This window comes from Melanotaenia boesemani, chromosome 17 (genome assembly GCF_017639745.1).
Source record: "Melanotaenia boesemani isolate fMelBoe1 chromosome 17, fMelBoe1.pri, whole genome shotgun sequence".
Classification (NCBI taxonomy): domain Eukaryota; kingdom Metazoa; phylum Chordata; class Actinopteri; order Atheriniformes; family Melanotaeniidae; genus Melanotaenia; species Melanotaenia boesemani.
The window spans coordinates 22,849,074-22,875,121 of NC_055698.1; the positions used below are offsets into that span (position 1 = coordinate 22,849,074).

The 26,048-nt window shown below is 39.5% G+C and overlaps 2 protein-coding genes across 2 annotated transcripts in view; both read right to left on the minus strand.

The window, feature by feature from the left end:
• Positions 1 to 930: 930 nt before the first annotated feature.
• Positions 931 to 11,827, minus strand: ints3 (integrator complex subunit 3). The gene is made up of 29 exons (XM_041966989.1): positions 11,486 to 11,827; positions 10,511 to 10,594; positions 9,989 to 10,072; positions 9,795 to 9,908; positions 9,589 to 9,673; positions 9,438 to 9,504; positions 9,073 to 9,214; positions 8,844 to 8,973; positions 8,056 to 8,153; positions 7,753 to 7,944; positions 7,584 to 7,671; positions 6,624 to 6,703; positions 6,406 to 6,497; positions 6,186 to 6,292; positions 5,886 to 6,005; positions 5,540 to 5,669; positions 5,365 to 5,419; positions 5,036 to 5,139; positions 4,789 to 4,953; positions 4,538 to 4,691; positions 3,983 to 4,051; positions 3,812 to 3,887; positions 3,607 to 3,720; positions 3,453 to 3,501; positions 3,204 to 3,371; positions 2,952 to 3,052; positions 2,806 to 2,878; positions 2,559 to 2,715; positions 931 to 2,461 (listed from the first exon to the last, which is right to left on the minus strand). The coding sequence occupies exons 1-29, from the start codon at positions 11,567 to 11,569 to the stop codon at positions 2,384 to 2,386; spliced, it is 3,060 nt and encodes a 1,019-aa protein (XP_041822923.1). The 5' UTR covers positions 11,570 to 11,827; the 3' UTR covers positions 931 to 2,383.
• A 681-nt stretch (positions 11,828 to 12,508) lies between these two features.
• Positions 12,509 to 26,048, minus strand: part of npr1a (natriuretic peptide receptor 1a) — a 36,116-nt gene continuing 22,576 nt past the window's right edge. Inside the window, exons 8-22 of the mRNA XM_041967111.1 lie at positions 25,809 to 25,893; positions 24,332 to 24,452; positions 23,067 to 23,141; positions 22,867 to 22,944; positions 22,615 to 22,719; positions 19,046 to 19,117; positions 18,537 to 18,696; positions 18,280 to 18,435; positions 16,307 to 16,475; positions 15,756 to 15,902; positions 15,489 to 15,612; positions 15,163 to 15,231; positions 14,885 to 15,059; positions 14,706 to 14,804; positions 12,509 to 12,932 (exon numbers count right to left, since the gene is read on the minus strand). Coding sequence (XP_041823045.1) covers positions 12,787 to 12,932; positions 14,706 to 14,804; positions 14,885 to 15,059; positions 15,163 to 15,231; positions 15,489 to 15,612; positions 15,756 to 15,902; positions 16,307 to 16,475; positions 18,280 to 18,435; positions 18,537 to 18,696; positions 19,046 to 19,117; positions 22,615 to 22,719; positions 22,867 to 22,944; positions 23,067 to 23,141; positions 24,332 to 24,452; positions 25,809 to 25,893 — 1,781 coding nt within the window. The 3' untranslated portion in view covers positions 12,509 to 12,786. The remainder of the gene's footprint in view (positions 12,933 to 14,705; positions 14,805 to 14,884; positions 15,060 to 15,162; positions 15,232 to 15,488; positions 15,613 to 15,755; positions 15,903 to 16,306; positions 16,476 to 18,279; positions 18,436 to 18,536; positions 18,697 to 19,045; positions 19,118 to 22,614; positions 22,720 to 22,866; positions 22,945 to 23,066; positions 23,142 to 24,331; positions 24,453 to 25,808; positions 25,894 to 26,048) is intronic.

Below are 26,048 nucleotides of genomic sequence, written 5' to 3' on the forward strand. Positions count from 1 at the left end.
ACAGTGACATTGCAGCTCGCGTAGTCACATCTGTGTCCGTGTTTCCCGACTCTGTCCCAGCAGCGTTGCCGCGCCGGGGTCGTCTGATGCCCCGCGGCGGATACAAGTGGAACAACACCCGTGGGGAGGCCACTGAGCTGGTCGGGGTCTCGGGTGAGCTTGCTCCCGGTGGGTCATCATGGTCAGAAAGCAGCCTGACCCGTTCCGAGGAGCCCTGGCGAAAACATGGAGACAGAAGGAGGGGACTGCGTGAAGGGATTAAGAAGCTCGGGATCCGCTCCGGAGTCAGAACCATGGACCGTAGAGTAGATCCGGATTTAATGGCCGACATATCGCCTGAAGCCCTAGAAGAACAAGGACAGATTCAGCTGCAGACGCAAACATGATCATCAATTATTTGGGTATTCATTCCAGACTAAGTCAAACTTTGTAGTTTGATTTAGAATCACCATCCTGATATCCTACCTGATTAGTTATTTGTACAACTTGTTAATCTGAACCTAAATGCTCGACACACCCTTTTACAGCTAAAATGATATTAAAAGGTTCAAATGTAAACTAATTAATTTCCACAAATATCTGAAATGGGATCAGTAATATACTACAATGACTGTAGTTGGTCTGAAGCAACTAGCCCTTAATGATTCATTTATAATAGCAGCAACAGGTGGATCCAATCACGCTCTAATCAGTCTGGTCAACCACCCAGACTTTTAAATCACTGAAACAGATCTTCAGCCTATATTTAAAGTTAAATAAATAAACAAGGAAAGGCAATGATGGGGTCAATGATTGTGACCTGGTTCACAAAAGAATCGGTCTCTTAGTAAACTCACAATAGGAAAAATCATCTCCAAATCGAGTATACCTAAAATCTTTATAATCCTGACAATGATCTCGCAATTTAAGTTTTCAACAGATTGAAAACTATTTAAAAAACCCAAAACATTTTATTTTACAGTGCATTACTCTTAAAATACAATCAAACATTCATTACATCCTCATTAACAGCTGAATTAAAGTTGTCTGATAGAAAAGGCTTATTTCTACTGGCAGGCCAGGAGAATGCACACATTTAAGGCGTTTGTCTATTAAAAACCCCACTGAAATTTTAGTTGACAGTGAACTAATCCCATACACTGTCCAGACCTAAAATATTTCCCAGATTCAGGAAGGTGCCACTTAATTGTCAGTATGATATGAAGTCATTTATCTTTTCCTGTTTTTGTTTATTCTTTTTTTTTTTTACAGTAACCTAATCCCTTTACCACTAAAACTTGGCCTGTTAAGGTGTGGACAGACTTGTAAAAATGTTAAATAAAACATGAGCCCATTTTGTCTCAAGTTTGATGTTGGAATCCAGCCCATTTTACCCTTTAATGTTTTCAATTAAACAATTACTTCAAATTTTATTTAATCTTATTATAAAAGCACAAAAGTGACTGTGTTCACACCTGGTCCCCCTTAAAGATGAGTTTCCTTTTGATTTTAGTTTGTGGCTTTTTGGAAAACTTGTGCAGACAAATTGTTTAATTTAAATGCTTTATAATAAAACCTGTCTAATTAAAATTAAAATGAGGCTGATGTTTTCTGACACTACTGTGGAAACATCAGCCTCAAAGCAGTTGAGGTCCTGATTCACTTTCAAAAATGATCTGAGTCATGTAAAAGATGTAAAGACTATAAAAACACTTGTTTTTATCTTGAACAAGTTGTCAATGTGTTTTTGTATAAAAAAAATTCCAGAAGTATTCAGTAGCCCAAAACCCACACCAAATTCCATAGGGATTTGACATGTTTTGCACCCACATCAAATATTTCATTGACTGTGCCTTTGTTCCCTTGAGCCGCATCATACCCTCATCCCAACCCAAAGTAACAGACGTATGACACCCTGAAACCATCAGTTTTTATATTAAGAATTCATCTGAAAGGATCTCACAGATGAGCTTTAACTGAAGCGAGACAAACAGGAAGGAGCTGCTAAAATCAGCAGGAAGTTGGGATCCTCCAAAACAACAGTCCAAGGTCCCCTTACCCTCGAAAATTTTTGAGAAAAACAAAACAAAATAAAGAACAGGGCTTGCACAGAGAATCACTGTCATCATTTAAGTCCACTGTTAAAATAAGTCCATTTGGTTCAAGAGTTTGTAGCTTCCTCCCCCAGTGCATCATGGGACATCAGCCACACACTGACTTTTGACCCGCCTAGGTTTGGAGTCCTGCAATCTGTCCTTGTCTCCATGGAAACAGATATTATCTTGTCATGTTAAAGTCAGTTTACAACATGGATTTAAAGCCTGCAGTGTTTCTGAGCCCATCTCGGACCTCTTGCAGTGGTCAAGCGGCTGGTTGGCTGGAGTGTGCTTGGTCACGGTATTTATCAGTCGCTGTCAGAGCCAACGGCTGACGAGCCTTTTCGCTTCCTCTTCGGTGCTTTGGGTTTCGAGTCTTCCTCCTCCTAGAACAGACACAACAATGTCACAGCAAAATTTTTAACCAGTCCCAGACTTTTATGGATCTGAATTTTGCCAGACCAATTTGGTGTGGTCACGTACCGAGGCACTGCTGGACGCACTCTCCTCCTCATTGTTGGTGGGCGGTGCTGCACCTTTTCTTGAACGAGGTGACGAAGCTGGAGCTTTTCGTCGAGACTTTAGAGGCTTTGATTGAGAGTCCTCATACTCCTCTGCAAGCGCGAACAAATCACTGAACCTGAAGAGGGAAGAAGTGATGTCAACATCTGCTGGTGTGTTGTCAGTATTGGCAAATGTGATGCCATCTTTAGAACATTTTCTTATGTACCTCATCTTATGGGCTTCATCGCAGCTGGCCTGAACGTGCTGTAGAGCTTGGAGGATGGGCGTCTGAGTAAAAACTAACAGACATCTGGACCGTTAATGACCTGAATGTCGTCGCAAATCAATAATTCTGAGGGTATGTGTACTCACAGTTGTTCTTCATGTTGCTCAGACTCAATCTCAGGTTGTCCATGTGCTCCAAGATCTGTTCTAGAGTCAGCTGGGCCAGTTTACTGCTCGAACTACGAAGACTGAAGACGGAGACAGATACAGATAAGCTCATTTTCAACTGCAGTACAAGAAACTGGACTATTTTTTCTGTCCCTCCAAGGAAAACCTGGCCACTTCAACTCAAGACTCTCTTTGCATCTACATTTTTCCCATGCCTCTTTTTGTCCTCACCTCTGTCTTTTGCGTGGCTGGTTGTTGTTTTTGATTAGCTGGGCCTTGATATGTTCTCCCAGTGTGTCGTCATATTTTGACGCCCAGTGTCTAAGAATGCTAGTGGTGAACTGATCCTCTGGGTGACAGGGACGACTCAAGACCATCTTCACCATTTCTTCACTAGGCCTGGGACAAAAATACACGGGACATTAAAAAGGACAGAAAAACTTTACATATATCAGGAAATAGTTTTGTTGCTTTGCATACTTTTCTCTGCGAAGCTGCAACAGCAGACAGGACAAGGCCTCTGGGTGTTCTGAGAAATACAAAGACAAAGGATAGTAAACCAACTATACAACAGTTCTTTTCTGTTTTGTGTGTTTCTGTAGTGGTTTTGAGTTGACAGTGTTTCAGCGATCACCTTTGTATTTGAGGTGCTGCAGGATGGGGATGATGGTTTCTAGGGGGATACTGTGAGCCAGAAACAACTGCCAGGTGCTGTACTGCTCAAAGGTCTCCCAATCCAAAGACTGAACTGTGGACATGAAAAGGAAAAGAAAAGGACATGAAGACAAACTATTGTATAAACTCTAACACAAGTCACACTGTAAAGCTTAGTTTCTTACTGAGGATATTAAGAACTGAGTCCTTCCGGAACATCACCAGATTTCCCATCATCACGTGACACATCAGCTCCTGTAACTGCACACAGACAAGTGGCATCCTTGTTACTGGACAACTGACATAGAGAACTCCGCCTCACAGCTACAGAGATTGATGGGATTGCTCAGTCTTACCTGTGTTGAATCAATAACAGCCACAATCATGTTTAGCAGCTCACCACTTCGCAGTGTTTCATCTGGAAACTGAACAACAAAAATCTTGATTAGAGTGTGTGTTTGTGTTACGTACATCTGACTTTGTGCGGACAAGTTTCAGACCATGTAAATCAGGACATTTTAAACTAGGACTATTCAATTTGGTCCCATGAGGGCCATGGTCCTGCAGGTTTTTGATGTTTCCCTGCGCCAACACACCTGACACAAATGAATGAGTCATTTTGCAGAATTTTATAGGCTGTTGGATCTAATCAATGTGAGTCAGGTGTGTTGGAGCAGGGAAACATTGAAAACCCGCAGGACTGCAGCGCTTTGGTCCAAAATTAACAATACAGTCCTATGACACATTAGAATCTTAGCTCTGTGGTGTTAGTCTTGTATTGTGGGGACATATGTGCATCATGAGAACATTTTGGTCAATAATTGCATCTTCAGATGATTCGATTTCATTGTTCAGGTCAGAATTAGTTTAATGTGAACTGACTATATCACATTAGTGGGTGCTTGTCTTACCTCAGAGTAAATGGAGGGTGTGAGGTAGCAGAGAAGCCTGACATCGTCCTCCTGACAGGCCTTCATGTCCATCATCAGACAAGTGTGCAGGTCTCCGAGAGCAGTTGCCTGAGCAAATGACTCGTATAGCATCATCTTACCGTTTGCTGCTTTACTGTTGGATCACACATACAAATGTTTAAATTCTTAATGTTCATATGTTAACATAATGTTAAGCATGTTTATCAGCTCTGACATTACACCAAGGTCACCTTGCTTTCAGATAGTACAGTAAGTGGTATCCAATCTTTGGCTGCTTTTGGTAAAGTTCTGCCAACATGTCTAGCAGCACTGAGAACCCACTGTTGTCTTCTTGCATGGTGACTAGGTTCCTGAAAATTAGACAGAAGGGTTTGCACACCGACTCCTCCAGCGACCTGCAGAGAGACAGACCAGTAATCATTGAGACTAACGGGTCAAAATAAAGACAGTCCAGTTTCAGACAGAGGACAGTCTTACTCTTCAGTGATCTCGTCTGGCAGGACGTCCCCTCTGAAATGATCTTTAAACAGTTCAGCCAAACAGGAAGACAGAGCCGACATCTGCTCTGAATCAAAGTCCTCCTGCAGTACAGAAGAGCAAAGAAGTACACATGACAGATGGAGTCAACATAGCTCAGAAGATCACGTTTTTTTTTTTTGTTCTGAATATGATTAAGTTATCACAATACTGACTGTTCAAGTGTAAATGTTTGCTATTTGTTTGTAATTAGTTGTGGGGGTACCTGCTTTCTTTGTTTACAAATTAAAACATATGAAGTAAATAATAAAAAAATATAAAAAACTGACCTCCAGGATCAGATCCACGATCTCCTGCATCAACTCACACTGAGTCTCTGTATCGCTGAGGGAGGACACACTGTTGTTAAAACCAGAAACCAGAAAACACAGACAGGTGTTCCTGACTGTGACCTCTGGCTTTCAGTTTGATCTGAGGAACTGAAGGAAGACTGTAGGGTCTCACCTGGTTTTCTGAAGCTGCTGTACCTTCTCCTTCATGGTGTCATCTAATTGGTCAAGCCAGGGTGTGATGTCAGCAGGCTCCTCCATTACAGCCTCTTTGATTGGATGAAACCTGAATTCCCTCTTCTTTCCTGTACAGTGATTGGTTAACAGGGGGTGTAGTGCACTGTTATTAGTTTATCATCTATTAGAATCATGTAAATCTCCAGATATGAAGCATTTTAGTATACTTTAACTGGTTTGGACTAGTTTAAACCTATTCAGATCATACTAGTTTGATGTATTTAAGTTAGTTTATTCATGTTTATCCAATCTGAAATGGTTATGCCAGTCATAATTTATGTCACCTTTGTTGTTTACTTCCTCCTCGTCATCGCTGAAAGCGGCTTCTGTGTTGTCATAGCAACCTTCTTCCTTGTCCAGCACATGGTTTTCCATCTCCATGGAAACTGCCTCTTCCATTTTCACTGCAGGACATGGAAATGTTTTAACGCTTCCGCTGTCTTTTTGTCTTTTGTCAACTGATGACAAAATGTGGGCACCGCATGCTCACTTAAGTTGTTTTTTGTAAATTTACAGCTGTTCATCATGAGTTAAATGTGTGTGTAACCATTAGATTTGTTTTCAAGTATGTGTGCATGTGCTACCTTCTGTGGGAGGGGATGGTGGGCTGCAGAACTCGGGAAATCTTTCTCTGAGCATCGATCGCAGCTCTTTGTCTAACTTTGGATTATCGAACAACGGAGCGAGGTGACTGAAAGACAGAGATCAATAATCATTTATTAAAAATGCTCAGTGTGAGACTGTTACATTCATTGATCAATATGATGTGTATGCAACAGAAGTAATGATGGATGTAATTCTTACGCCAGCACTCTCTTCTCCATGATGAAGTTGAGCGAGTTGAAGACGCCCTGACGGACCTGAGATTCCAATGGAGGGAAGAAATGGGGGATGATCTGTGTAGGGAAGGAGGGAACAAAGGAGGCAGGAACAGATTAAACAAACACACAAAAAAAGTGCTTTTGTTTGAAAACATTCCTTTAATATTTTGTCTGTGTTTCAGTATTCAGTGTGTATGTTACCCTGCACATGAAGTCTAGCAGTGTGGCTGTGATGGCGGGATGAGGTTTCATGGAGTGATGCATTACCAGGATGGCTGGTTCTGAAACAAAAGAATACCAATAACACAGGTGACTGTGGGTCCATTCTTTTTGAGTCAGCTGGGAGATGACCCTGGAAGAAGTGATGACGAGCAGGGAGGAGGAGTTTACCACTTAAATGGAGGGGAAAGCATTTTGCTTATGAGAAGAGGTGTTAGCAAAACAAAGGAAGCATGGGTCTTTTGGAGCAAAGTTAACAATAAAAATAATTTAAAAAAAGTCATAATTTTGCACATACTTGTTTCAGGCTGTTGTAGTTTGTTTGGCAGTCAACTAACATTCATTTACCAACCATTTTATAACAAATAAGGACAATACAGTATAAATGAGTTGGGTTGGGACATAGCTTTGTTGCTTAGAGCAACTAAACAGAATCATAATTTAGCAGAAATTGTTTCAGGAATCATTTTAATGCACTTAAACTTTAGCTTGAACTTAAATGAAGGCCACATATCAACATTTTCATCAAGTTAGAACATTTTTGAGTTTATTAGCAAACCTACTCTGATTAATTTTTCCAGGCCATAGGGTTTAAGGGGCTTTCTTGCTGAATACACTGTCACTGAATCACCATTTGAAATGGGAGTCATTGTGATAATTGTGAAGTAAATTAAGTAAATTTATGAAATGTATTTGTTTAAATCAAGTTCAATGATTGTAATGACCTTTTCACTTTTCAACCAAATAAAGTAAAAATAAAGCTGACTTCAACAATTCTGTAAATCTCAACCGGTGGTAGACTGATAAAGAAAAGGTAAAGTTTGAATGAAGAACAATGTCAGCTTTACACTTCACTGTTTGAGGGATCAGACCTAGTTTCAGCATTCATTTAAAATACAATTTTGGGTCTTCATAATGCTTGAGTTAGTTTGTGTGTTTTACCTATGTTCATGATGCTGTCTTTCTCTGGGTTGAAGAAAAGCCAGTCGTAGAAGAGAGCCAGTTTGGCATTGGAAGCAGCCACATTTGACTACAGAGACGGAAATTATTGATTGGTTACCAACTTTAAATAACTGCAGCCCTCAGACTTTCCATGGCAATGTCCTTTTACCGTGCACGTAGTAAGTAGCCAGCCAATAATAGCCCAGCGTGGCAGGATATCAGAGCTCAGCACCTCATTCGACGGATGTACCACCCCACAGATATATCGAATCAGATCACACCGCAGTGACTGGCTCTCTGCTGTGGACAGGTACTGTCTTTGAAACCAGTCCTGGTACCGCTTTTGCTGCCCAAAACGGACCTGAGCATAAGTGGAGATACAGAGACACTCAAGCCACGTGGAGAAACATACAAACACCCAAGCCACGGGTTATGATAAATTTAGGAAAATAAAGCAGAGATGGGTTTTTACCCTAGAAGTCATGAATAGAAGTTTAGTCTCCATGTCTGGTGTGAGTCGACAAGCCAGAAATTTCCTAGAGGTTCGTGCTGTCAGAAGCTGAAGGATGCCTAGAGCATGGACAGAACACAAGATAACACACATTAGAACACATTGATCACGGCAACTCCAGAATCAGAATGCTTCCACCAGGCGTGCAGTGCAGCGTTTCTGAAGTTTCCCTCCGGCATCGTGACGCTTCGCTTTCCCAAAAATATACAGCTGTTCTATTTTTGACAGGTGGAAACTACATCAATCTAGAGCAGAGCTGATCATTCAGACAGGAAGTCAGCGAATGAAAAACTAAGTGGCGTTGGACGATTTTACAAGTAAAACACAATGTCCAGACTTTGGATGTCATTTTACTCTGAAACATCAACATTACATCATAACCGGCGACACAGGCACCAAGCCATCAGGTAAGAGATAGTCTCATGTGTTACTTGACATCATGGACGACAAGACATTTATCTTGGAGGTGGAAAGTCGCACAATAAGAGCAATGGCCCGGTCAGACTGACCAAATCATCTTTTGCTGGTTTATTGTTCTTTTTAAATGCCCATAAGTCCACCAACTATCGCGCAATGTTGCAATCCTTGCGTAATTAAGTAAATTGGAGAATCCAACCGCAGCCGAGACACTCTCTGCTCTGGAAAGCTCCTGGTGTTACAGCCACTTTGCAGCATTTTTGTATTGGGTGGAACCGAGGGGTTAGACTTATTTACTGGTAAACTTGGGATTATGGGTTGTGCAGTTTTACCAGTGAACTGAGGACTGAGAACTTGTGGGTTGTGCAGCAAGTCTCTCCAGAGTAGCTCCATCTCTGGGATCCGTGCAACATTTTGCAGAAGACGAACAAGATCTCTGCCGATGATCAGGCACTCCATGAACTACAGAAACGCAGAAAGATGGGGATGCTAGTGAAACCACTGAAAGATAAATATAGCTGACAAACCTTACCCCCCCCCCCTTTTTTTTTTTTAAACTACCTTCTCTCTCAGCATGTTGATGCAGAAGTCGACTTCTTTCTGGCGCAGAGGCACCAGGTTTGGGGTTCCATGGTCAACGATCAGACGAAGGTAGGTGTAGACCGACATTGCTATTAGCATGCCACTCTTTAACACCCACTCCCTTCAGAGAACAGAATATTCAGCTACCTCAAGTAAAAACATTCTGTTGTTTCGCTGCATAAATATTGAGCTGCTTCACAGTCAAAACATTTAAGTGCTGCAATGTAAAATCTCTCTCTAAATCCATAGGTGGTCAAACAAGGTAAATGACGTAAGGACACTGAGCATTTACTGTAAAGCACACTAAAAGCAACAACTTTTAAAAAATAAGAAGAGAAGCTTACTTTTGCTCAAGCAGGATGTCAAGGACGCTCTCAGCCAACCATAGGTTCTTTGCTGAGATGTCTCCACCTGCATACAGCAAGCAGCAACATTAAAATTGAGCTGATGACACTCAATGTTTGACACAAAGGATGTGACCAATGTAAGTCTGACCTGCAATTTGCTTAAGAAGCGTCATAATGACACCATCAGCTCCCATTACGCCGCTCTTCACCAATTCTCTTACCAGCCACACAAGCTGCACACACATCAACACCAGTTAATATTCCCAATAAATACTAACACTCAACGACTGTACAGTCCTCATTGCAAATACCTGTATACCCTTATTTTGGAATTTTTTGCAGAACATTGATTACCTGTGTTCTAGGGACGTCCTGCAGTTTGAGGAACTTTTCCATCAGTATCTGGTTTATCTTTACCAAAACTATGTTCATCCCATCTCTGTTAACAAGTGTCAGATCTCTGTAACACTTTTGAAACAAAAAACACAGTGATATTACAGCAGTGTCACAATGCTGTCAAAGCAACTGAATATGTAATGATAACTCACTCTCTGGGCCTGGGTTGGTTCTGTGAGGACCAGAGTAAACAGACCCTGACACACTTCCTCATGCTGTTGCTGGCCTTTACACACCTGTGGGATAGGTACGTAGAAACAATAAAAAACAACAACAACAAAACAAAACCTTTTTAATTGTAGTGTTCAAATACACATGTTTTGATTAAGAAACCATAGCTTTCTCCTAGTTACTGTAATTAAGAAAAATACTAAGAGATAAAGTACCAAACCAATGCTATCAATGGAAATTAATACTGAAATACTGACAAAAACAATCTAACCCAGACGAAAAAAGTTGTTAGGAAAGAAAGTCTGCACATTAAAAAATATTCCTTAATTGATGGAAGTGGGATTTGTGTAAATTGCACGACATCAGGGATAATGTTTAGGGTTTCCTGAAGTAGGTGTTGGCCTTATGTCAGTATTTCTGATGTAGTTGTGCAGTTTGGCCGCCAACTTATGAGTATTTGTTTGTCTTTTGAAATTTGTTGTATTGCTCTGTGTTCTCCTTACGTTGGCAGTGAGTGCATCGTTAGCTTCTCTCTCCGACAGTCCATTGGTCAATGCCTGGACAATTCCAACACATCGTTCCAATCTCTGCACACAAACACAATAACATGCATGACTGACCACAAAAACAGCACAGCAAATAAATAAAAAATAACCAACCATAACCTCAAAGCAACTAAAATAACAATACTAACTGTCAAATGTCAAACTTATTTTAACAAAATAAACATACAAATAACACAACCACAAATATGGAATTAGAGCTGATATGAAGACAAAAACCTAGACAATCACAAACACACTTGAACAGAATGACAAAGTATAACATAATATTATTCATAAACACAATGTCAGAAAGACAAAAACCAACATGGCAAACAGAAGAGATATACCAATTACAATGATAAACATAAGACTAATTAAACAGAAAAAGTGCTTCATTAGCTCTATAATCAATCAGTCACTCGGCAATCCCAACAAAGTCTTTTTCCAAAAATCTGGTTTCATTAAATGCAACAAACTTTATTAAATGGATCAACTGTCAATCTAAGTAGTTCTGACACGTGAGATAGTGCGCATGCGCAACTGTCATAGGTCTCATCCCTATGTTTACGTAGAATTAGCATGCTAGGCTAACTATTCATAAGATTTGAGGATTCGTATTAACAGTGCAGCATCTCTGAGAGCACAAACACCACGAACAGTTGTCGTAACTACCTAACACTGAGCCTCACACCTCCAACAATGTATCCACGCACCTCACAGCATTGCTCTCTGGGGTTACCGCTACTAGCCTTTTGCTAGCCATGCTAACTAGCCTATTAGCAGTCTGCACTTGGATAAAATGGTTCCATCATGTCTTTGTACCCGTTGCTTGTTCACAAATAAAACTATACATATTTGCCAGTAAATCTCCACTCGGTCCTGGTTCACTCCGGGGACTATCTGCTATCCAGGCCTAAAAAACTAATTGCCTACCTCTTCCAACTCGTCTTTGGCGTCCAGCTGGGTGGACACTAGGAGCCGGCCCTGTGGCTTCGCTTTCGCCGGTGCAGGCTCCATCTGCTCCCGCCGCGCCTCGCCGGGCCCCGCGGAGCTGTGAAGTGCTGGGACTGCTGGTGCAGGGGTGTTATGGATGTGTGTGTGTGTGTATGTGTGTGCCGATATAATTAATAGTTCGGGACTGCGGTAAGGATCGGAGACTTGCTGTGAGTCGCTTCGGTCTATTATTATGTGTTTTAAAAAACTTATTTAGGGACAGCTAGGTCTATGTATCCTACTCTGTGACACCGTCCTACCACTGTAACATAACGGACATCCGCACCGATCTAGCAGAGGGACAGGGTGGCATCCGAACTGCGTGAGGGCCAATCAAATCGCTGAAAGATTTGAGTGACGTTAGTATGAACCAATAAACATAGAAGAAATCTGGAGCCAATCCCTGACATTCTATTCTGGAGACCACCTGCATGGACGTGACTTCACCTTGTTTACAAAGAACATCAACACTACTAAACATTGCAATATGCTATTACTCAACAATTTCACAGAACTACAAAATTTATTCTAATAATAGTTTCTGATAATTGCTGCTCTAACTATACTTCTCAGCACAGTAATGCTTTAAATATTCTTAAAGTAAAACTTCTGCCATACTTTATATGAAATGTATAACAATTATGTACTCTGTGCTTCAAGCATACTTTTAAAAGGGATGTGGGTGATAGGAAAAAAAGGCAGTTAAATCTTGCTGCCCTAATTCATTGTATTCAGAAATACTTGTTAACCCATTTATTAATAAAAAAATTAGTATGGAATGAAATGCAGAAAAAGGGCTACTCAAATAAAATATGTCGCGTTACCTATTACCTAAATCTTACCTATTAAAATCTGCTGAATTTTGACAGCTTGATTGTTTGTTTTACATAGTTGTTGACTGGTGAGTCATTTTGTATTCAAACAGATTAAATGATGAAGTATTCCCAAGTACAGAAGTAACAACACATTTTATTTTTGTATTTACACAACTTTCTTTCAAGACAACTTATTTTACAGTGAAACATTTGCCCTTCAGTATCTATTTTTTTTTACTTTTTTTTTTTGTAAAACCAGTTCATTTCAATCAGTTCCAGAACTGTCACTTTAAATGATGCCACATGTAACTAATTGAAGAGAAGAACAGGCTTAATACAAGCAGTTTCTGACATTTGTTTTTCTGTTCATGGCTTAGTTTAAGATGTTCCCGCACAAGTCCTCTGTCAGTCTCCATCCTTCTTTTATTAATTTTTGTCATTCTCTCCTAGCAGCCAGTATGTCCTCATAGATCCTTTCCCCTTCACCTCAATTTCTCCTCTAAGTTGTAGCTGGAAGCATGTGAACTCCTGCAGGACCTGGCGAGTAGCTTCAGAAACATGAATCTTCAAGGCTGAGGAGACACAACAAATGTGTCATGCAGATGGGACAAAGCACAACATCATGTACTGTATCATATATGACTTTGCTGCCCCCTTATCTCATTTCTTAATTTGCACATCTTCAACTCCTCTCTTCATGTCTTCATTCCTCTAATCAGAAATGTAAGCATTAGTGGAAAGGAGTCAGAGTAATGAGCATTTAACTTGTCTCAGAGCCATCATTTTAAACTGGTCATTTTGTTGTATGTGACAGGGCTTAATCATTTGCCAAATGTTGTTTTACAGCCCACTGCTGTGATTAATAATATTCTGTCAGATGAGAATGAACCCTTTTTATACATTGCACATCCTCACTTCTTTTGCAGTATCTTCTCCCTTCTCTTTTAGAAATTTAGACTTTCTTCAATATGTTTTCCTTAAATTGATTTCCAGGTCATAGACAGGAGAGCACAGGAAAAAGGAGAGATTGTGTATGAATAACAGGCATTATCTGAGTCAGTTTAGGAGTCAAAAGGAATATAGAGCTCCTGATGCTCTAAAAGCTTATGGGCTCAGACTGTTGCATGTGTAGAGATAACAGTATCAGGCAGCTTTCTTGAGAGGAACACAGAAAAAGAAGAAGCAGGATGCCGGGTTTAGATAGCTGATACATACCCTGCTGTCACTATAGGCAGTATTAGTGACTTAAATTGGGTTCAAGCAGCCTTGGAAGCCAGTAAAGTTAAATAAACAAATTAGGGATGTCCTTTTTGGGCGGTCAAACATCAGTTGTGTATCCACGTTTTGGACTATATGTTGCACTGCAGTAGTTAAAGTGAGAAATGACTATGAATTGTATAAAGAATTGGTTGGCATACTGAGACAGATACAGCATATTTTGTCTTTGTTTTGACAGAGCAACATGGTCAGAGAAGGAACTGCTCATCCAAAAATTTTTCTTGCTTGAGTACATTTTTTACCATTCTTTTTTTATTTTAAAAAGTCTGTGATGGAAACATATTCTCACATGAATAAGCAGCTCCTGTCCAGGGTGTACCCTGCTTCTGCTAAATGTTGAAATCCAGCTTCCCCGTGACCCTTAATTGTACTAAGTGGGTAATAGATTATAGATGGATGGATGGATTTGCAGCAAAAAGCACCTAGACTTTACTGCCATCTTCTGATGATCAAACACACCCTGCTCCAAACTGGTTCATTAATTCATGTTCCAAACCTGTTTCATACTATTCACAATTATGGAAGGGGCCTAGCCCAGCTATCATCAGGGGAGAGGCAGGGCATACCCTGAACACATTCACCACAGGGCCAAAAAAGACAAGTGATACAAAAACAAAAATTCATGCCCACACTCTCCACTACAATCAATGTAGAATTGCTAATGAACCTAACATGCATGTTTCTGGACTGTGAGAGGAAGCTGGACCACAGTGAAAGAGCTCAACATGAAAGAGCATGCATGCAAAATCCTCACAGAAAGGCCACAGCCACTATTTGAATCCTCGGGCGTCATCTTTGGGATTCTCCATTACACAACAATACAGCCCAAGTCTGATTTGCATTTTCTTTATCTAATTTATGCAGCTTTCTGTAACTTCACTTAACCATTAAAGGGGTTATGTGGAAAACTGGCTTTTGTATCTTGTGGTTACTGTATTCCATTGTGTATGTTTGCTGTTGAGGTAATCTCTGATAGATGTTGTGTTTGTTTCAGGACTCGAGATCTTGGTGTTTTAGACACAGGAAGCTTATTAATTTGTAGGTTCCTGCAAAGACGCGGATCTTACCCTCTCCTGTGGATTCCATGCGTGATGCGGTGTTGACTGTGTCTCCAAACAAACAGTACCTGGGCATCTTTAAACCAACCACGCCAGCACACACTGGACCTGAAGAACAACAATACTTTCAGTTTGTGAATTGGCATTGTGTAGTAGTGTTGTTGGAATGTAGTGTTGTTTTATTGTACCACTATGGATGCCAATGCGGAGCCTCAATTGCTGGTTAGGTCGGTGTCGAATTTTAAAGCTCTTAACAGCATCCAGCAGGGCGAGAGACATCCGGGCCACCTCCCGACCGTGGAGTTTACCATTCCTTACTGGTAGACCTGAGACCACCATGTAGGCATCTCCAATGGTCTCTACCTGAGAAGGGGCCATTCACAGAACTTTAAACTGGTCTGATTCTTACTGGTTCTTCATAGATTGAAAGTGGGGATTTTTTGTAAGTAGTTTGAGAATCTATTACCTTGTAAACATCAAAATTGTCGATGATGGCATCAAAGCAAGTGTAGAGATCATTTAATAAAGTCACAACCTAGAGGTGACAAAAACAACGCAGTTCAATATTTGCTCTTTACTGAGCAAATATTTCACAAAGTTCTTCTTTACCGATTTGCAACAATGCAACAACAAACCAAAATTGAATCTGACCACACAATCTGTTAATAAGACAGAAAAGTCATAATCTGTGCTGCAGTGATGACTCAAACCAGTAGATGGCAGCCCAGTAGTTGCAGGTTGTGGTCCAAACATCAAAGTTGAAAATTTGCAGTGAATCAAGGTTTTACCAACCTGCAACGGCGTGCTCTCAGCAGAAAGAGCAGTAAAGCCGACGATGTCACTGAAGTAGATGGTAACAGAATCAAAAGCTTCAGCCTGAACTGTTTCACCCCTTTTCAGCTGCTCAGCTACAGAACTGACACAAACGGAGACATGACACCTCTGCAAAGTTCCTAGTTCAAAGTTAATTTGTGTGATACAATATTGTTACTGTAATTGCATGTGATGCAGCACTAATACTAATTAGTATTTTATTCAGAATTATTTCAGCATAATTACTGCGGCAGTATCTGGTACAGCAGGGCCTCCGCCTTGCGTTTCTCCTCATTATAAGCTTGAGTTCTTTCTTCCACCAGCTCCTCCAGGTTGTTGGCGTACTGCTCCATACGGGATAGAAGGTTGTCCAAGATGTTGGAACCATAACCTCTAAAGACAAAAAGACAGGCATACAGACAGACAAAATGATACACAGGAAGACACACAGGTGGGAAAGAGATATTCAGCTTTCACCTTGAAGTGTTCTAAAGAGATTTCTGGTCTTAAATGTTCACTGAATGACAAACCTCTAACAGACTCTTGAAAACAACATCTTTCGCGATCTAATAGCAAAACTCATATAACTTCTTTTTATACAACCTATTTACCAACGTTTAAAATTTATTTGTTTGATGACTGATCGAAAACACAATATCTTAAATTAAATCTTTTTTTTTTTTGTTTTATAGCAAAAAAAGAAAAAACAAGCAAACTTTTTTAACCAGATAAAGTGTAAATAAATTATATAGAGTAAATATGGGCCTATTGGGGCCATGGCATCCTGTTTTTTGCACCTGTGCTGCTTCCTTAGCAGGATCTTAATAGTGTTGAAGTCAGGTCGTTCACTCGGTTCTTCACTCCAGCAGCGCTGCATCAGGACCCCAAGCTCCTCACTGTGGCTGTGGAAGCAGAGGGAGGGACGGAGGGGCGGGACGCCACCCTGAATCAATGCCTGGATGATTTCTGGGCAATGGGCACAAGAAGATCATGTTAAAAACTTATGTGTCAAAAAAAGTCATTAGTATAAAATGGTCTGTACTGCAGCAAGTTCATTTGAACGTTTAAGTCATTTTTGTTTTGTTGTTGTTTGATTTGTGTCTAGCTGTATGTTGAGGTGGACTGTAACCAAATGGGCCTGATTAGATTATAACCGTACAGCCTCAGTATTTGAGTTGAGAACCTATGACGGATCTTTAATCAAGCAAAAAAAAAAAAAAAAAAAAAAAAACCCCCATCTGATCCAGATTAAAAAGTCTAACACGGTAGTTTAGCTTTGACAGAAAATGAAATCTAACTTCTGACAGGTGGTTTTGGTAATTATTCAAAGCTCTCTATCCATCCAGTGTGCTTCACCACTGGTAATTTCACTGTCATCACTAAATGTCACATGATTTCAACATTTTACGGTCTCTGATTCTTCTGTGTGTAATTTTATCTGCTTGTCTTTGACAATTTCAATGTTTTTTCTTTCAATGTTTTCAGATTAGCGTGCTGATTTTTTTTTCTTTGATAATGTTTTTAACCTTTTCTTTGAGGATGCTTGAGTTTCAGTTCTAAATCCTGTTTATTAACATACTGCACATTTTCTCTGTTTACTTAATTTTAATTTATACTTAAATCAATCATGTATGCTGATATTTTTTTTTTTTCTAAAAAGGCATAAATACTATGTCTACTCAGATTCTGTGAGACTGAGGTAATGACCTGGTCTATTGGAGTTGCTGCTTGGCTCATGCAGATTTTGAAAATACCAAAATGCTGACAGCAGGTTTCATTTAGCGCTGACTGATGCTTCTGACCACAGATAAGTTTATTCAGGGTAAAATGATACAACTCGCCTTTGTGATGCTGCACTCTTAGTTCACAGTTAAGGTCTATCCTCCCTTCTCCTTATCAGAAATGTGTTTTTTTTTATCCACTAATGAGGCAACATCTCATTTGGTATTTGATTGTTTTTATGCAGGACTTGTTTGAAGTTTAAATCTGACTCATGACTTGTCTTTGAAATTAAACTCACAGGATGTAAACATTGTTACAAACCCACAGTGTCCACTAGAGGGCCATCTAGTGCCCAATTGTCCATCTAGATGTGTAATGTGGTTGTATGTATGACTGGACACATGATAAATCTAATGGGTAAGTGTGTCTTAACATTTGACTGGTACTGTATTTATCTAAATGATGTTGAATCTACAATATTTTTGATTATTTCAAATTCATTCAGGTAAGTTTGTTCATCATTTTCCCTTCAGAGGCTGCTGAGAGATGTTCTGTCACATGCTAAATGCTATTCTAAATGCTAAAGTAAATTCATTAGGTGGCAATGAAATAGACAGAAGCAATTGGGCTCAAATTCAATGCTACAAAAAGTTAAAAATAAGCTGCTAAAGCCTGAGAAACTTGTTAAATAAAATTATTCAAGAGTTCAAATGAGGAAAGTGAAGTGAAAAAAAACAGTAAAGGAGTGTGACGCTAGCATGATCCATAGAGTCACAATAATGTGAATGTCCTCGGCTGTTAAAGTTACATTTTTTTGCTTCAGGAGTTCAGATTACATGCAACACATGGAGTGTGAGCTGATGGCTCCTGAAAGAATAACTGATATGTTAATGTGTTTGCTGACAGGGCTGTTATCCAACTGTTTTACAGGAATGTAAATAAACCAACACTGTCATCACACTTGTGTTTCAGTGTAGACTTTTTCAGATAGACTTTTGATAAGAGACATTGTGTTCGGGGCCCTTCATGTCCTGTCGTCCACACTGACCTTTAGGAGTGAGGGCGTGTGCATCGAGGTAGAAGACTCCTCTGAGTAGAGCCAATTCCTGCAGTATCACACCAAAGCTATAGACGTCTCCCTTCTGGGTCCCACAAAGAGGAGGGCACTCTGTCCTCAACAGCTCTGGAGCTGTCCACAGCTTACCTGCCAGGTAATTTGTAATATGAAATGAATAGTAATTTAAAAACAACTTTGTTACACTTTTTTGTAAATATTGAATTTTATTAGCAGAAAGGGTGTCATACATGCGTAGTAAGCATGTGTATCCTCAGGGCTAGTGCTGGTACGAAGACTCTGCAGTCCATAATCTGTGATCTTCAGGACGAAGCGGCTGTCCACCACACAGTTGGATGACTTCAGGTTACCATGGGAGATGATGACACTGTTGTGGAGGAACGCCATACCCTGAAAAACAAACAAATACATACATACACATTTACTAAACAGATAAATGACAATAGCAAACAATTTAAGTTCACAGTAAGAAAGCCTTTTTAAATTCTTATTCCCGCAAAATCAAATTCATTGTTTAAAATCGGTTGTGTTGTTTTCTTGTTGGGCGAGAATCAGATGTAGTCAATATAATAACAGACACAACATGATTAAAAAACGAAACCTACAGAAACCACAAAACAACTCATAGTCAAAGAGTATGAATGATAGAAACTTCCCTAACAGGGTTTGATTGAAAAGTGCTGTTCATGGTTACCCCACCCATCAACACTCTGCTCTAGTTTGAGAGACAAATCGTTACCTTGACAATATCATTGATGAGAGAGTATCTGAACATCCAGTCCAAAGTGATGCTGTCGCTCTCCATCAGGTCCTGGAGGATAAGCACACACATGTTGGCCTAACTTCATATTTGGGGACCCCAGCTGATATAAAGCCCTCCCTTGCTTTTTATTTATTTATCTATTTATTTTTTTAACTTATAAGAATAGGGCCAGAGCACATTAATTAACACTGAGGTGTAAATGTGTCCAATTTTAGCAACTGGCTAATTTCCATCTGTTGTTCCTTGGCAGGTTGATTAATAACAATAATCCTAAAAAAAGTACAACATAAATACATACAATTACATAACGTACAATTGTATCCCCATTATTGCACATGACTCATTAAAAAGGAGTAATAAAAGACATAAGACTGTAATGTGTTACACAAGATTGCACACCTGATTGGACCTAAAGAAAGTTTTCAGGTTTTACTTGAATACAGACAGAATGAAACTTTCTCTGATTGAAGGAGTTGGTCTTAAACCTCAACCTAAATCTGATTCCATCCTGCAACTATTTCTGCCCTATAAAGATATTTCTGAAATATGAGGACATTTCTGCTAAGTAAGTATGTGTCTGCTCTATAAGAACATTTCTGCATTGTAAGGACATTTTGTCCTGAGAAGACATTGTGCTAATGTCAAACCATTTCTGCACTGTTAGGACAGTTATACATCCATAACACAGAAAATACCTTTTTCCTCTCAGGGCAGAAAATAACTCAAACAGCTCTTAAATCCAGCGACCATCTGGCAACAACCTGACACTGCCCACATCAGCCCACTGCAGGCTGACATATCTTCTCATGTTGCTAGGTTACCATGCCATGAGGTTGCTAGGTTACAGTACTGACAGATAACTATAACTAAAAATTGGAAATACATCTGCTGTATGAAAAAGTGTTGGAGGGGATCTGGAATAAAACCTGCAGCTGGTGGTTCATTTAAGCTGCATGCTTGGCCGTACACTCTCAGGAGTAAGGATTCCAAAAAGGGTTCCCCGTGAAGGGTACAGTTTCTACCCATTTGAGTCTGAAAATCCCCTTTTCATTGAAACGGTCCATCAAGGCTTCTTCAAGGGTTCTCTGTAAGAATAAGGGTTTCTTTAGGAACCCCTTTAATGCAGAGATAATCCTTTTTGGGAGAAAAAGTTCTTCAAAGCCTGGTGAAAGTATGGGTGTTAGGACATCATCACCCTCAAATATTCATGTTTTTAAAAGTATTTTTAATGCCTGTGTCTGAAATGCTTTAATCAATTCATTCTACTGGTTCTGCCAATGTCTGAAGTGTCATGTCATGTCATAGACTAGTTAAATGTACTGAGCTGTTTTGCTAAACAATGTTGCAAGACTTGCTTTTGAACCTCAGTCTCTATGACAGACAACTGTGCTAACCAGTCAGAGTTAAACCATGGGGCTGAGTCCTAGCACTATTTTTACAAGAGAGCCAATCAGCAGTCACAGTGTAAATGAGACAGGACCACACAATGAAGCTTGCGCCTAGGGGGGCAGAGTTTCAGCCAGTTAGCATGCAATTTAGCTGCTGACATTTTCCAGGGGGTCAGTCATGTCAAGCACCATTTTCCTGAATATTGATTGGTGGATGTTATGACATGTGTTCACTCCAAAGTATGTGGTCTGGCATGAGCTTCATTGCCTCTTCTACACTGTGGTTGTCAATTAGTTGTCATAAATATGGTTCTAGAAATCAGTCCCATGAGCAGTCAATTTGAAACATGGATGCACCTTTTGTTTACATGAATTTGGTAGCCTATCATTGGCAATGGAAATTAATAGGGTCAGAATGTCTCTAGGTTTTATTATACCTCCATGCAAACCATATACCATACTTTAGCAGGAGCATATGTCAGGACATCCATCAATCAACATTTGGGACAATTGTGCTCTGGAACATCTCCATTGTTTGACTTCCAAACTGCATGCTAATTGTCTGAAGCAAACCCCCAGAATCCTGCCCCCCTGATTTAACCCCACTGATGACTGCATCACATCATGTGGTTGCAACCCCACCCCCACCCTCAGGGATCATGTGTAATGGCTTCTCATCACCTGCATCCGCTTCTTTGGGTGAGATGTTATGAATTTTATGTGTCCCATTTGTTCTATTAAAACCACAACACTAAGAAGATATCTAAAATATCTTATACCAAGTGAACCCAGTTTTGTTGTTGAAAGTGGTCCCTTCATGTCCATCTGATTGTGTTCCAATGGAGGCTTGTGTCGCAGGAATTAGAGGACAAGCTTCTTTAGTATATTCCACTGTCACTATTACTATGTGTCTTTTCTCAGAGTATTCTCACTGGACCTTCCATTACTGTTGGTAATTCATCTAGTGTAGTAATTATGTCTTATACAGACGCTACTAACTGACTTTTTTGTCTTTCCTTTCTGTGTCACCATTGCTGGAGATTATATTCATCCACTTGAGGGCATCTTGGGCTGCCTGATTCCACCGGCCTTTATGCTCACCTTTATTCCCCATAGGACCAATATAAACTCTCCTCAAAGAGTATGCCTTCCTTATCTATCATTGCGTAAGGGTTTTTGAATAAAAACAGATTTAAATGAAGTTGAAATGAACTGAGTTGAACTGAAATGCTTTTTCAGTCTCAACGATTTTGAATAGACTTAATATACAGTGTGCATGTTATTTAATAGTTGTGCCTAACATGTTGCATCAATTTATTCTATAACTATAACAAAGACAGGGGGGTTAGTGGTCAAATCCTCATAAAAGAAGTCTATGTGGGTTGTAGATAAAACCATATGAATATAAAAGGGTTCTCCATGGAACTCCCTGTGTGGAATCTGGATGAAACCTTTGGGACATAAAAGGGTTCTGGCTACAACCTCCAGTAAGGGTTATTGGTGGAACCACTACATCATTGCAGGGTTCATTGTACAACCTCTCATAGGGGATTCTGGGTAGAACCTTCTACTGATGGTTCTGGGTGTAACCCTTTATGATAGGTTCCAGTCAGAACCTTCTAAAAACATTTCAGCTAAGCTGAAGAACCTTATATAGGCAGCACTTTTTTTCTAAGAGTGTAGAGTAAAATCAGTATTGAAGGACCACAGAATGATTTCTACAGTTGATAGAGGAGTGTTGATATTTGATAGTGGGATGTCAGTGGTTAACAGATGAAAAATGGCTCATTGAGGGGTATTGATGGATGCATTCAGGTGTACTGAAATCGACAGAAAAGTATTGTTAGTAGATATAAGGGTATCACCAGTAGATGAAGGGGCACATATAATAAAAGAAGCAGTATTTATTGTTGATGTAGGTGTCTATAAGATGGTGTAGATTGCTGTAGAGAACTGTTGGTTGAAATGGTGGTATTGATTGCTAAAAGCGTGGTATTGATAGAGAAGTACTGGGGTTTTATAGAAGCAAATTGGGTGTTCTGATGGTTTATACAGCAGTATTACTGACTTATTCAGCAAAGTGATACAGGTGGGCGGGTACTGACAGTTGATACTTGGTACACTGAGTTCCTAGGTTCAGATTTGCATGTGTTGTACCTGAAGGCTTCCCCTGGGACAATACTCCGTAATGATACACATGTTTGGTGGGTCAATGCAGGCACCAATGAAGCGAGTCAGGTGTTCATTATGAACATCTCGCATCTGCAAAAACACAGAGGCTGCAGGTTCAAATCATGCCAAAACCCCCAGCACATCAGATGTTGGGCCCTAACCCAGAAAATACATATAGTTGTCAATAAGGTAAGACAAGATGGTCATTAGGAATGGCAGCGTCTTGATAGTTCTTACATGTTTCAGTTCAAACAGAACCTTCCTCGTCAGTTCAATGCGTTTCTTGTTGATATACTTGATCGCTGCTAGATTCCCCTGAAAATGACAGAATTGGAAAGGTAATTTCTTTACTCATGACACCATCTTGCTATAGTCCCTTCAAGAAACAAGCAATACTACTGTCAGAGTGTGTCAGGTGGTATAAGTCTGTCACAGACCTTGTAGTACCCAGTTTTGGTGTAGATCTGAAGATTTCCCTCCATGGTCATCAGAGAGCCATAGTTGGATCCTTTCTGTAGAGAAGCAAAACAGACTTGAGTGGACACAATATTTCCATTTCAGTTTGAGCCACTTGGTCATATTTTTTATTTAGAATTCAAATATTTGTTCTTTTACACAGCGGGAGTGTAACTGAACTCCAGTCATAGTGAAATTCTTTTACACTTAATAAAAATAAAGCCTAAAATCACAAGAAATTGGTACAAAAAAATTCTGTACTATGGCTTTTATGTCATTGTAGACATACCCACATGGTGCTACAGATACCATGTTCATTACATAATTTTGAGTGTTAACATGCATTAATTTCAGGCTTGCAACACATTCCAGAAAAAAAAAACTTGAGGGCAGGGCAATTTATGATTAGCAATGTGGTTAAATAAATATAAAAAATGCTTGAAACATGTTATCTCTTGGTATATGCAATTCCAGAGCACCCATTTAAGTACTGTAAAAAGTATTGTCAGCATTATGGGGCTTGACAGTCCCAACTGTTTTTTGGAATACGCTACAGGCCTAAAGTGCAAAAAAATGACCATATATTCACAAATCAAAAGAAGGTAAAGCTATTAAACATGAAATAACTCAGTTTCATATTAGTTCATAAAGGTTCAGAATTTTCAATTTACTATATTTATATATACACCAATTTCTGTGAAAGCAGACCTTAGGTTAAGTTAATGATCTAAAACGGCCATATAGGTCATTTTTAACAAGACTTATAAAGGTGCCTTGTAAAGTACTGAGCCTACAACCCACATAACAGAAGCACACTGGCACTTATACCATTGTTAAGTCTGTTATTTATAAGCCACAAAGTCCTCATAAGGAGGCAGAAGGTATTGGATGGTACAGTAGTGTAGCGCTTTCAACTAATGGTCTTTCTATGATGTGAGATCGAAATTTGTTCCATTAGTATGACATAACACTAGGATATTTTTCTCACTTTCTGGTTGGATTTAGACAATAACACTACTTTGGTAGGGTTACCAAATGATCATGGTTTTTACTAAAATCCATTCTTTTTACGATGCATCTATTACTGTCAAATTTTAATATCTTATATAAGAGGTGGATTGTAAAGTTCAAAACAGACTTCAAGAGATGCAAATAATCATCTATGTGCTACAAAAACAACTTTATAAGCAATAGATTATGCAAACATACACTGAAACTTTGTTTTGAGTGAGAATACGTATGTTACCAATGACATGGTGAGCCTGCTGCATGTTCTCTTCAGAACTTTATCCAAGTTGCTCATCTGGATGTCGTCCCAGCAAACTCTCCACAGCTGAGCAGCCAGCTCACTCTCTAGCTTCAACTTCCTAGTTAACAGACAGGAGGACAGGTGTGTGTGTGTGTGTGTTGGTAGAGCTGGTGTATAGGTGTGTTAAAAAATAAATGAGCAAGAAGAAAACAATGAGAGATGTGAGTGATAAATAAAGAAGTGTTAAGTGAGTTTATCAGCGAGACAGAAACAGAAACAGTGGATCTTAAAGCGTGTGTGTGTGTGTGTGTGTGTGTGTGGGTGTGTGTGTGTGTGTGTGTGAGATGAACACAACTTCTGTGCATCAACCTTCAGAGAAGAATGAGGTGAATGTGAGAGATGTCATAGTGGCTTCTCTTTTCAACATTCAGTCTGTTCATGGTGATTCTGTTTCCTTGTGCTATTGTCATAAACATCTTGAAAGTCCTTTCAAACCTGAATAAAATTACACTTGAATTAATGTTTTTTTTTATCATTATCAATTTATTTGCTTTCCAAAAAACCACAAACATTTTAGGTTTTTGCTTCACAGATAAGTTTATTCACACTTAAACAAAGAGGAAAAGAGCAAGATAACTGAATGCAGGATTTCATACTAATTAATTTGCCTTCAGCAGAACAACTCACTCAACCTGACTTTGAGTTCTTTATGATTTACTTTTTTTTCCCCATGTGTTGATTTATTGATAGAAAACTTACACTGCACAGATTATAAACAGGCTCACCTACAAACTTTAATGAACATACAATTCATTGTCTGTTGTACTAATACATTACTAACAAAGTTATCCCACCACTATGATGAGATATTCATCAAGTCATGTGCAAACATGGCAGAATATGTTTGTGTCATCAAAAAGTTAAAATTTATATAATTTTTTAAAGCATATGCAGTGGGGTTTGTGACTGAGCTTGGTTTCAGAGTGTGCAAAGCCTCTAGAAAAGTGAGGATGTTTTTATAAGGTCAGAAATTTCTGTATGTATGGAAACTATAAAAGTCAGATCTCTTTTTTTTATTCTTTTTTTAAATAGTAATTCTCCATCCACTCATTCTGGGCCTCGCTGTGATCTCTCTATAATTACAGAGAGAAAGAATGGAAGAGAATGTGTAAACATAAGGAAGGGAAGGACGACAGAAAAATAAAAATAAAATGGAGAAAGAGAGAGAAAGAGAGGGAGAGAGAGAGAGAGAGAGAGAGACAGAGGTGCTGTGAGAGCCTGAACCACCAGAAATTAGGGTGCGCTCTTGTGCAGCTATCTTTGTGAGGACCGATTTAAGTTTAAGACTTCGGAATGTGGACATTTTTTTGTGGGGTGAGGACAGTTTGAACCTCACATATTACTACAGATATTCAAAGGGTTGCAAGTGAAGGTTTACAAAAATGAGTGCAAACATACTGTATGTGTGTCTCACCTGTAGATAAAGATGGTGATGGTAACAATGATGACAAAGACAAAGCAAATCACCATGGCAACCATCTGATGCATTGTAACTGTACCTGTGTGGGCGAGATGTGAAGGAAATTTTGATCAGAATTTGCAGACACTGTTCACTTTACATGCATGTGTAGCCTATCATATGTTGAAAGTGAGACATTTTCCCATTGCATGAAAAATAATGTCTCATTTTGAATAAGAGGGAAGCAAGAACATC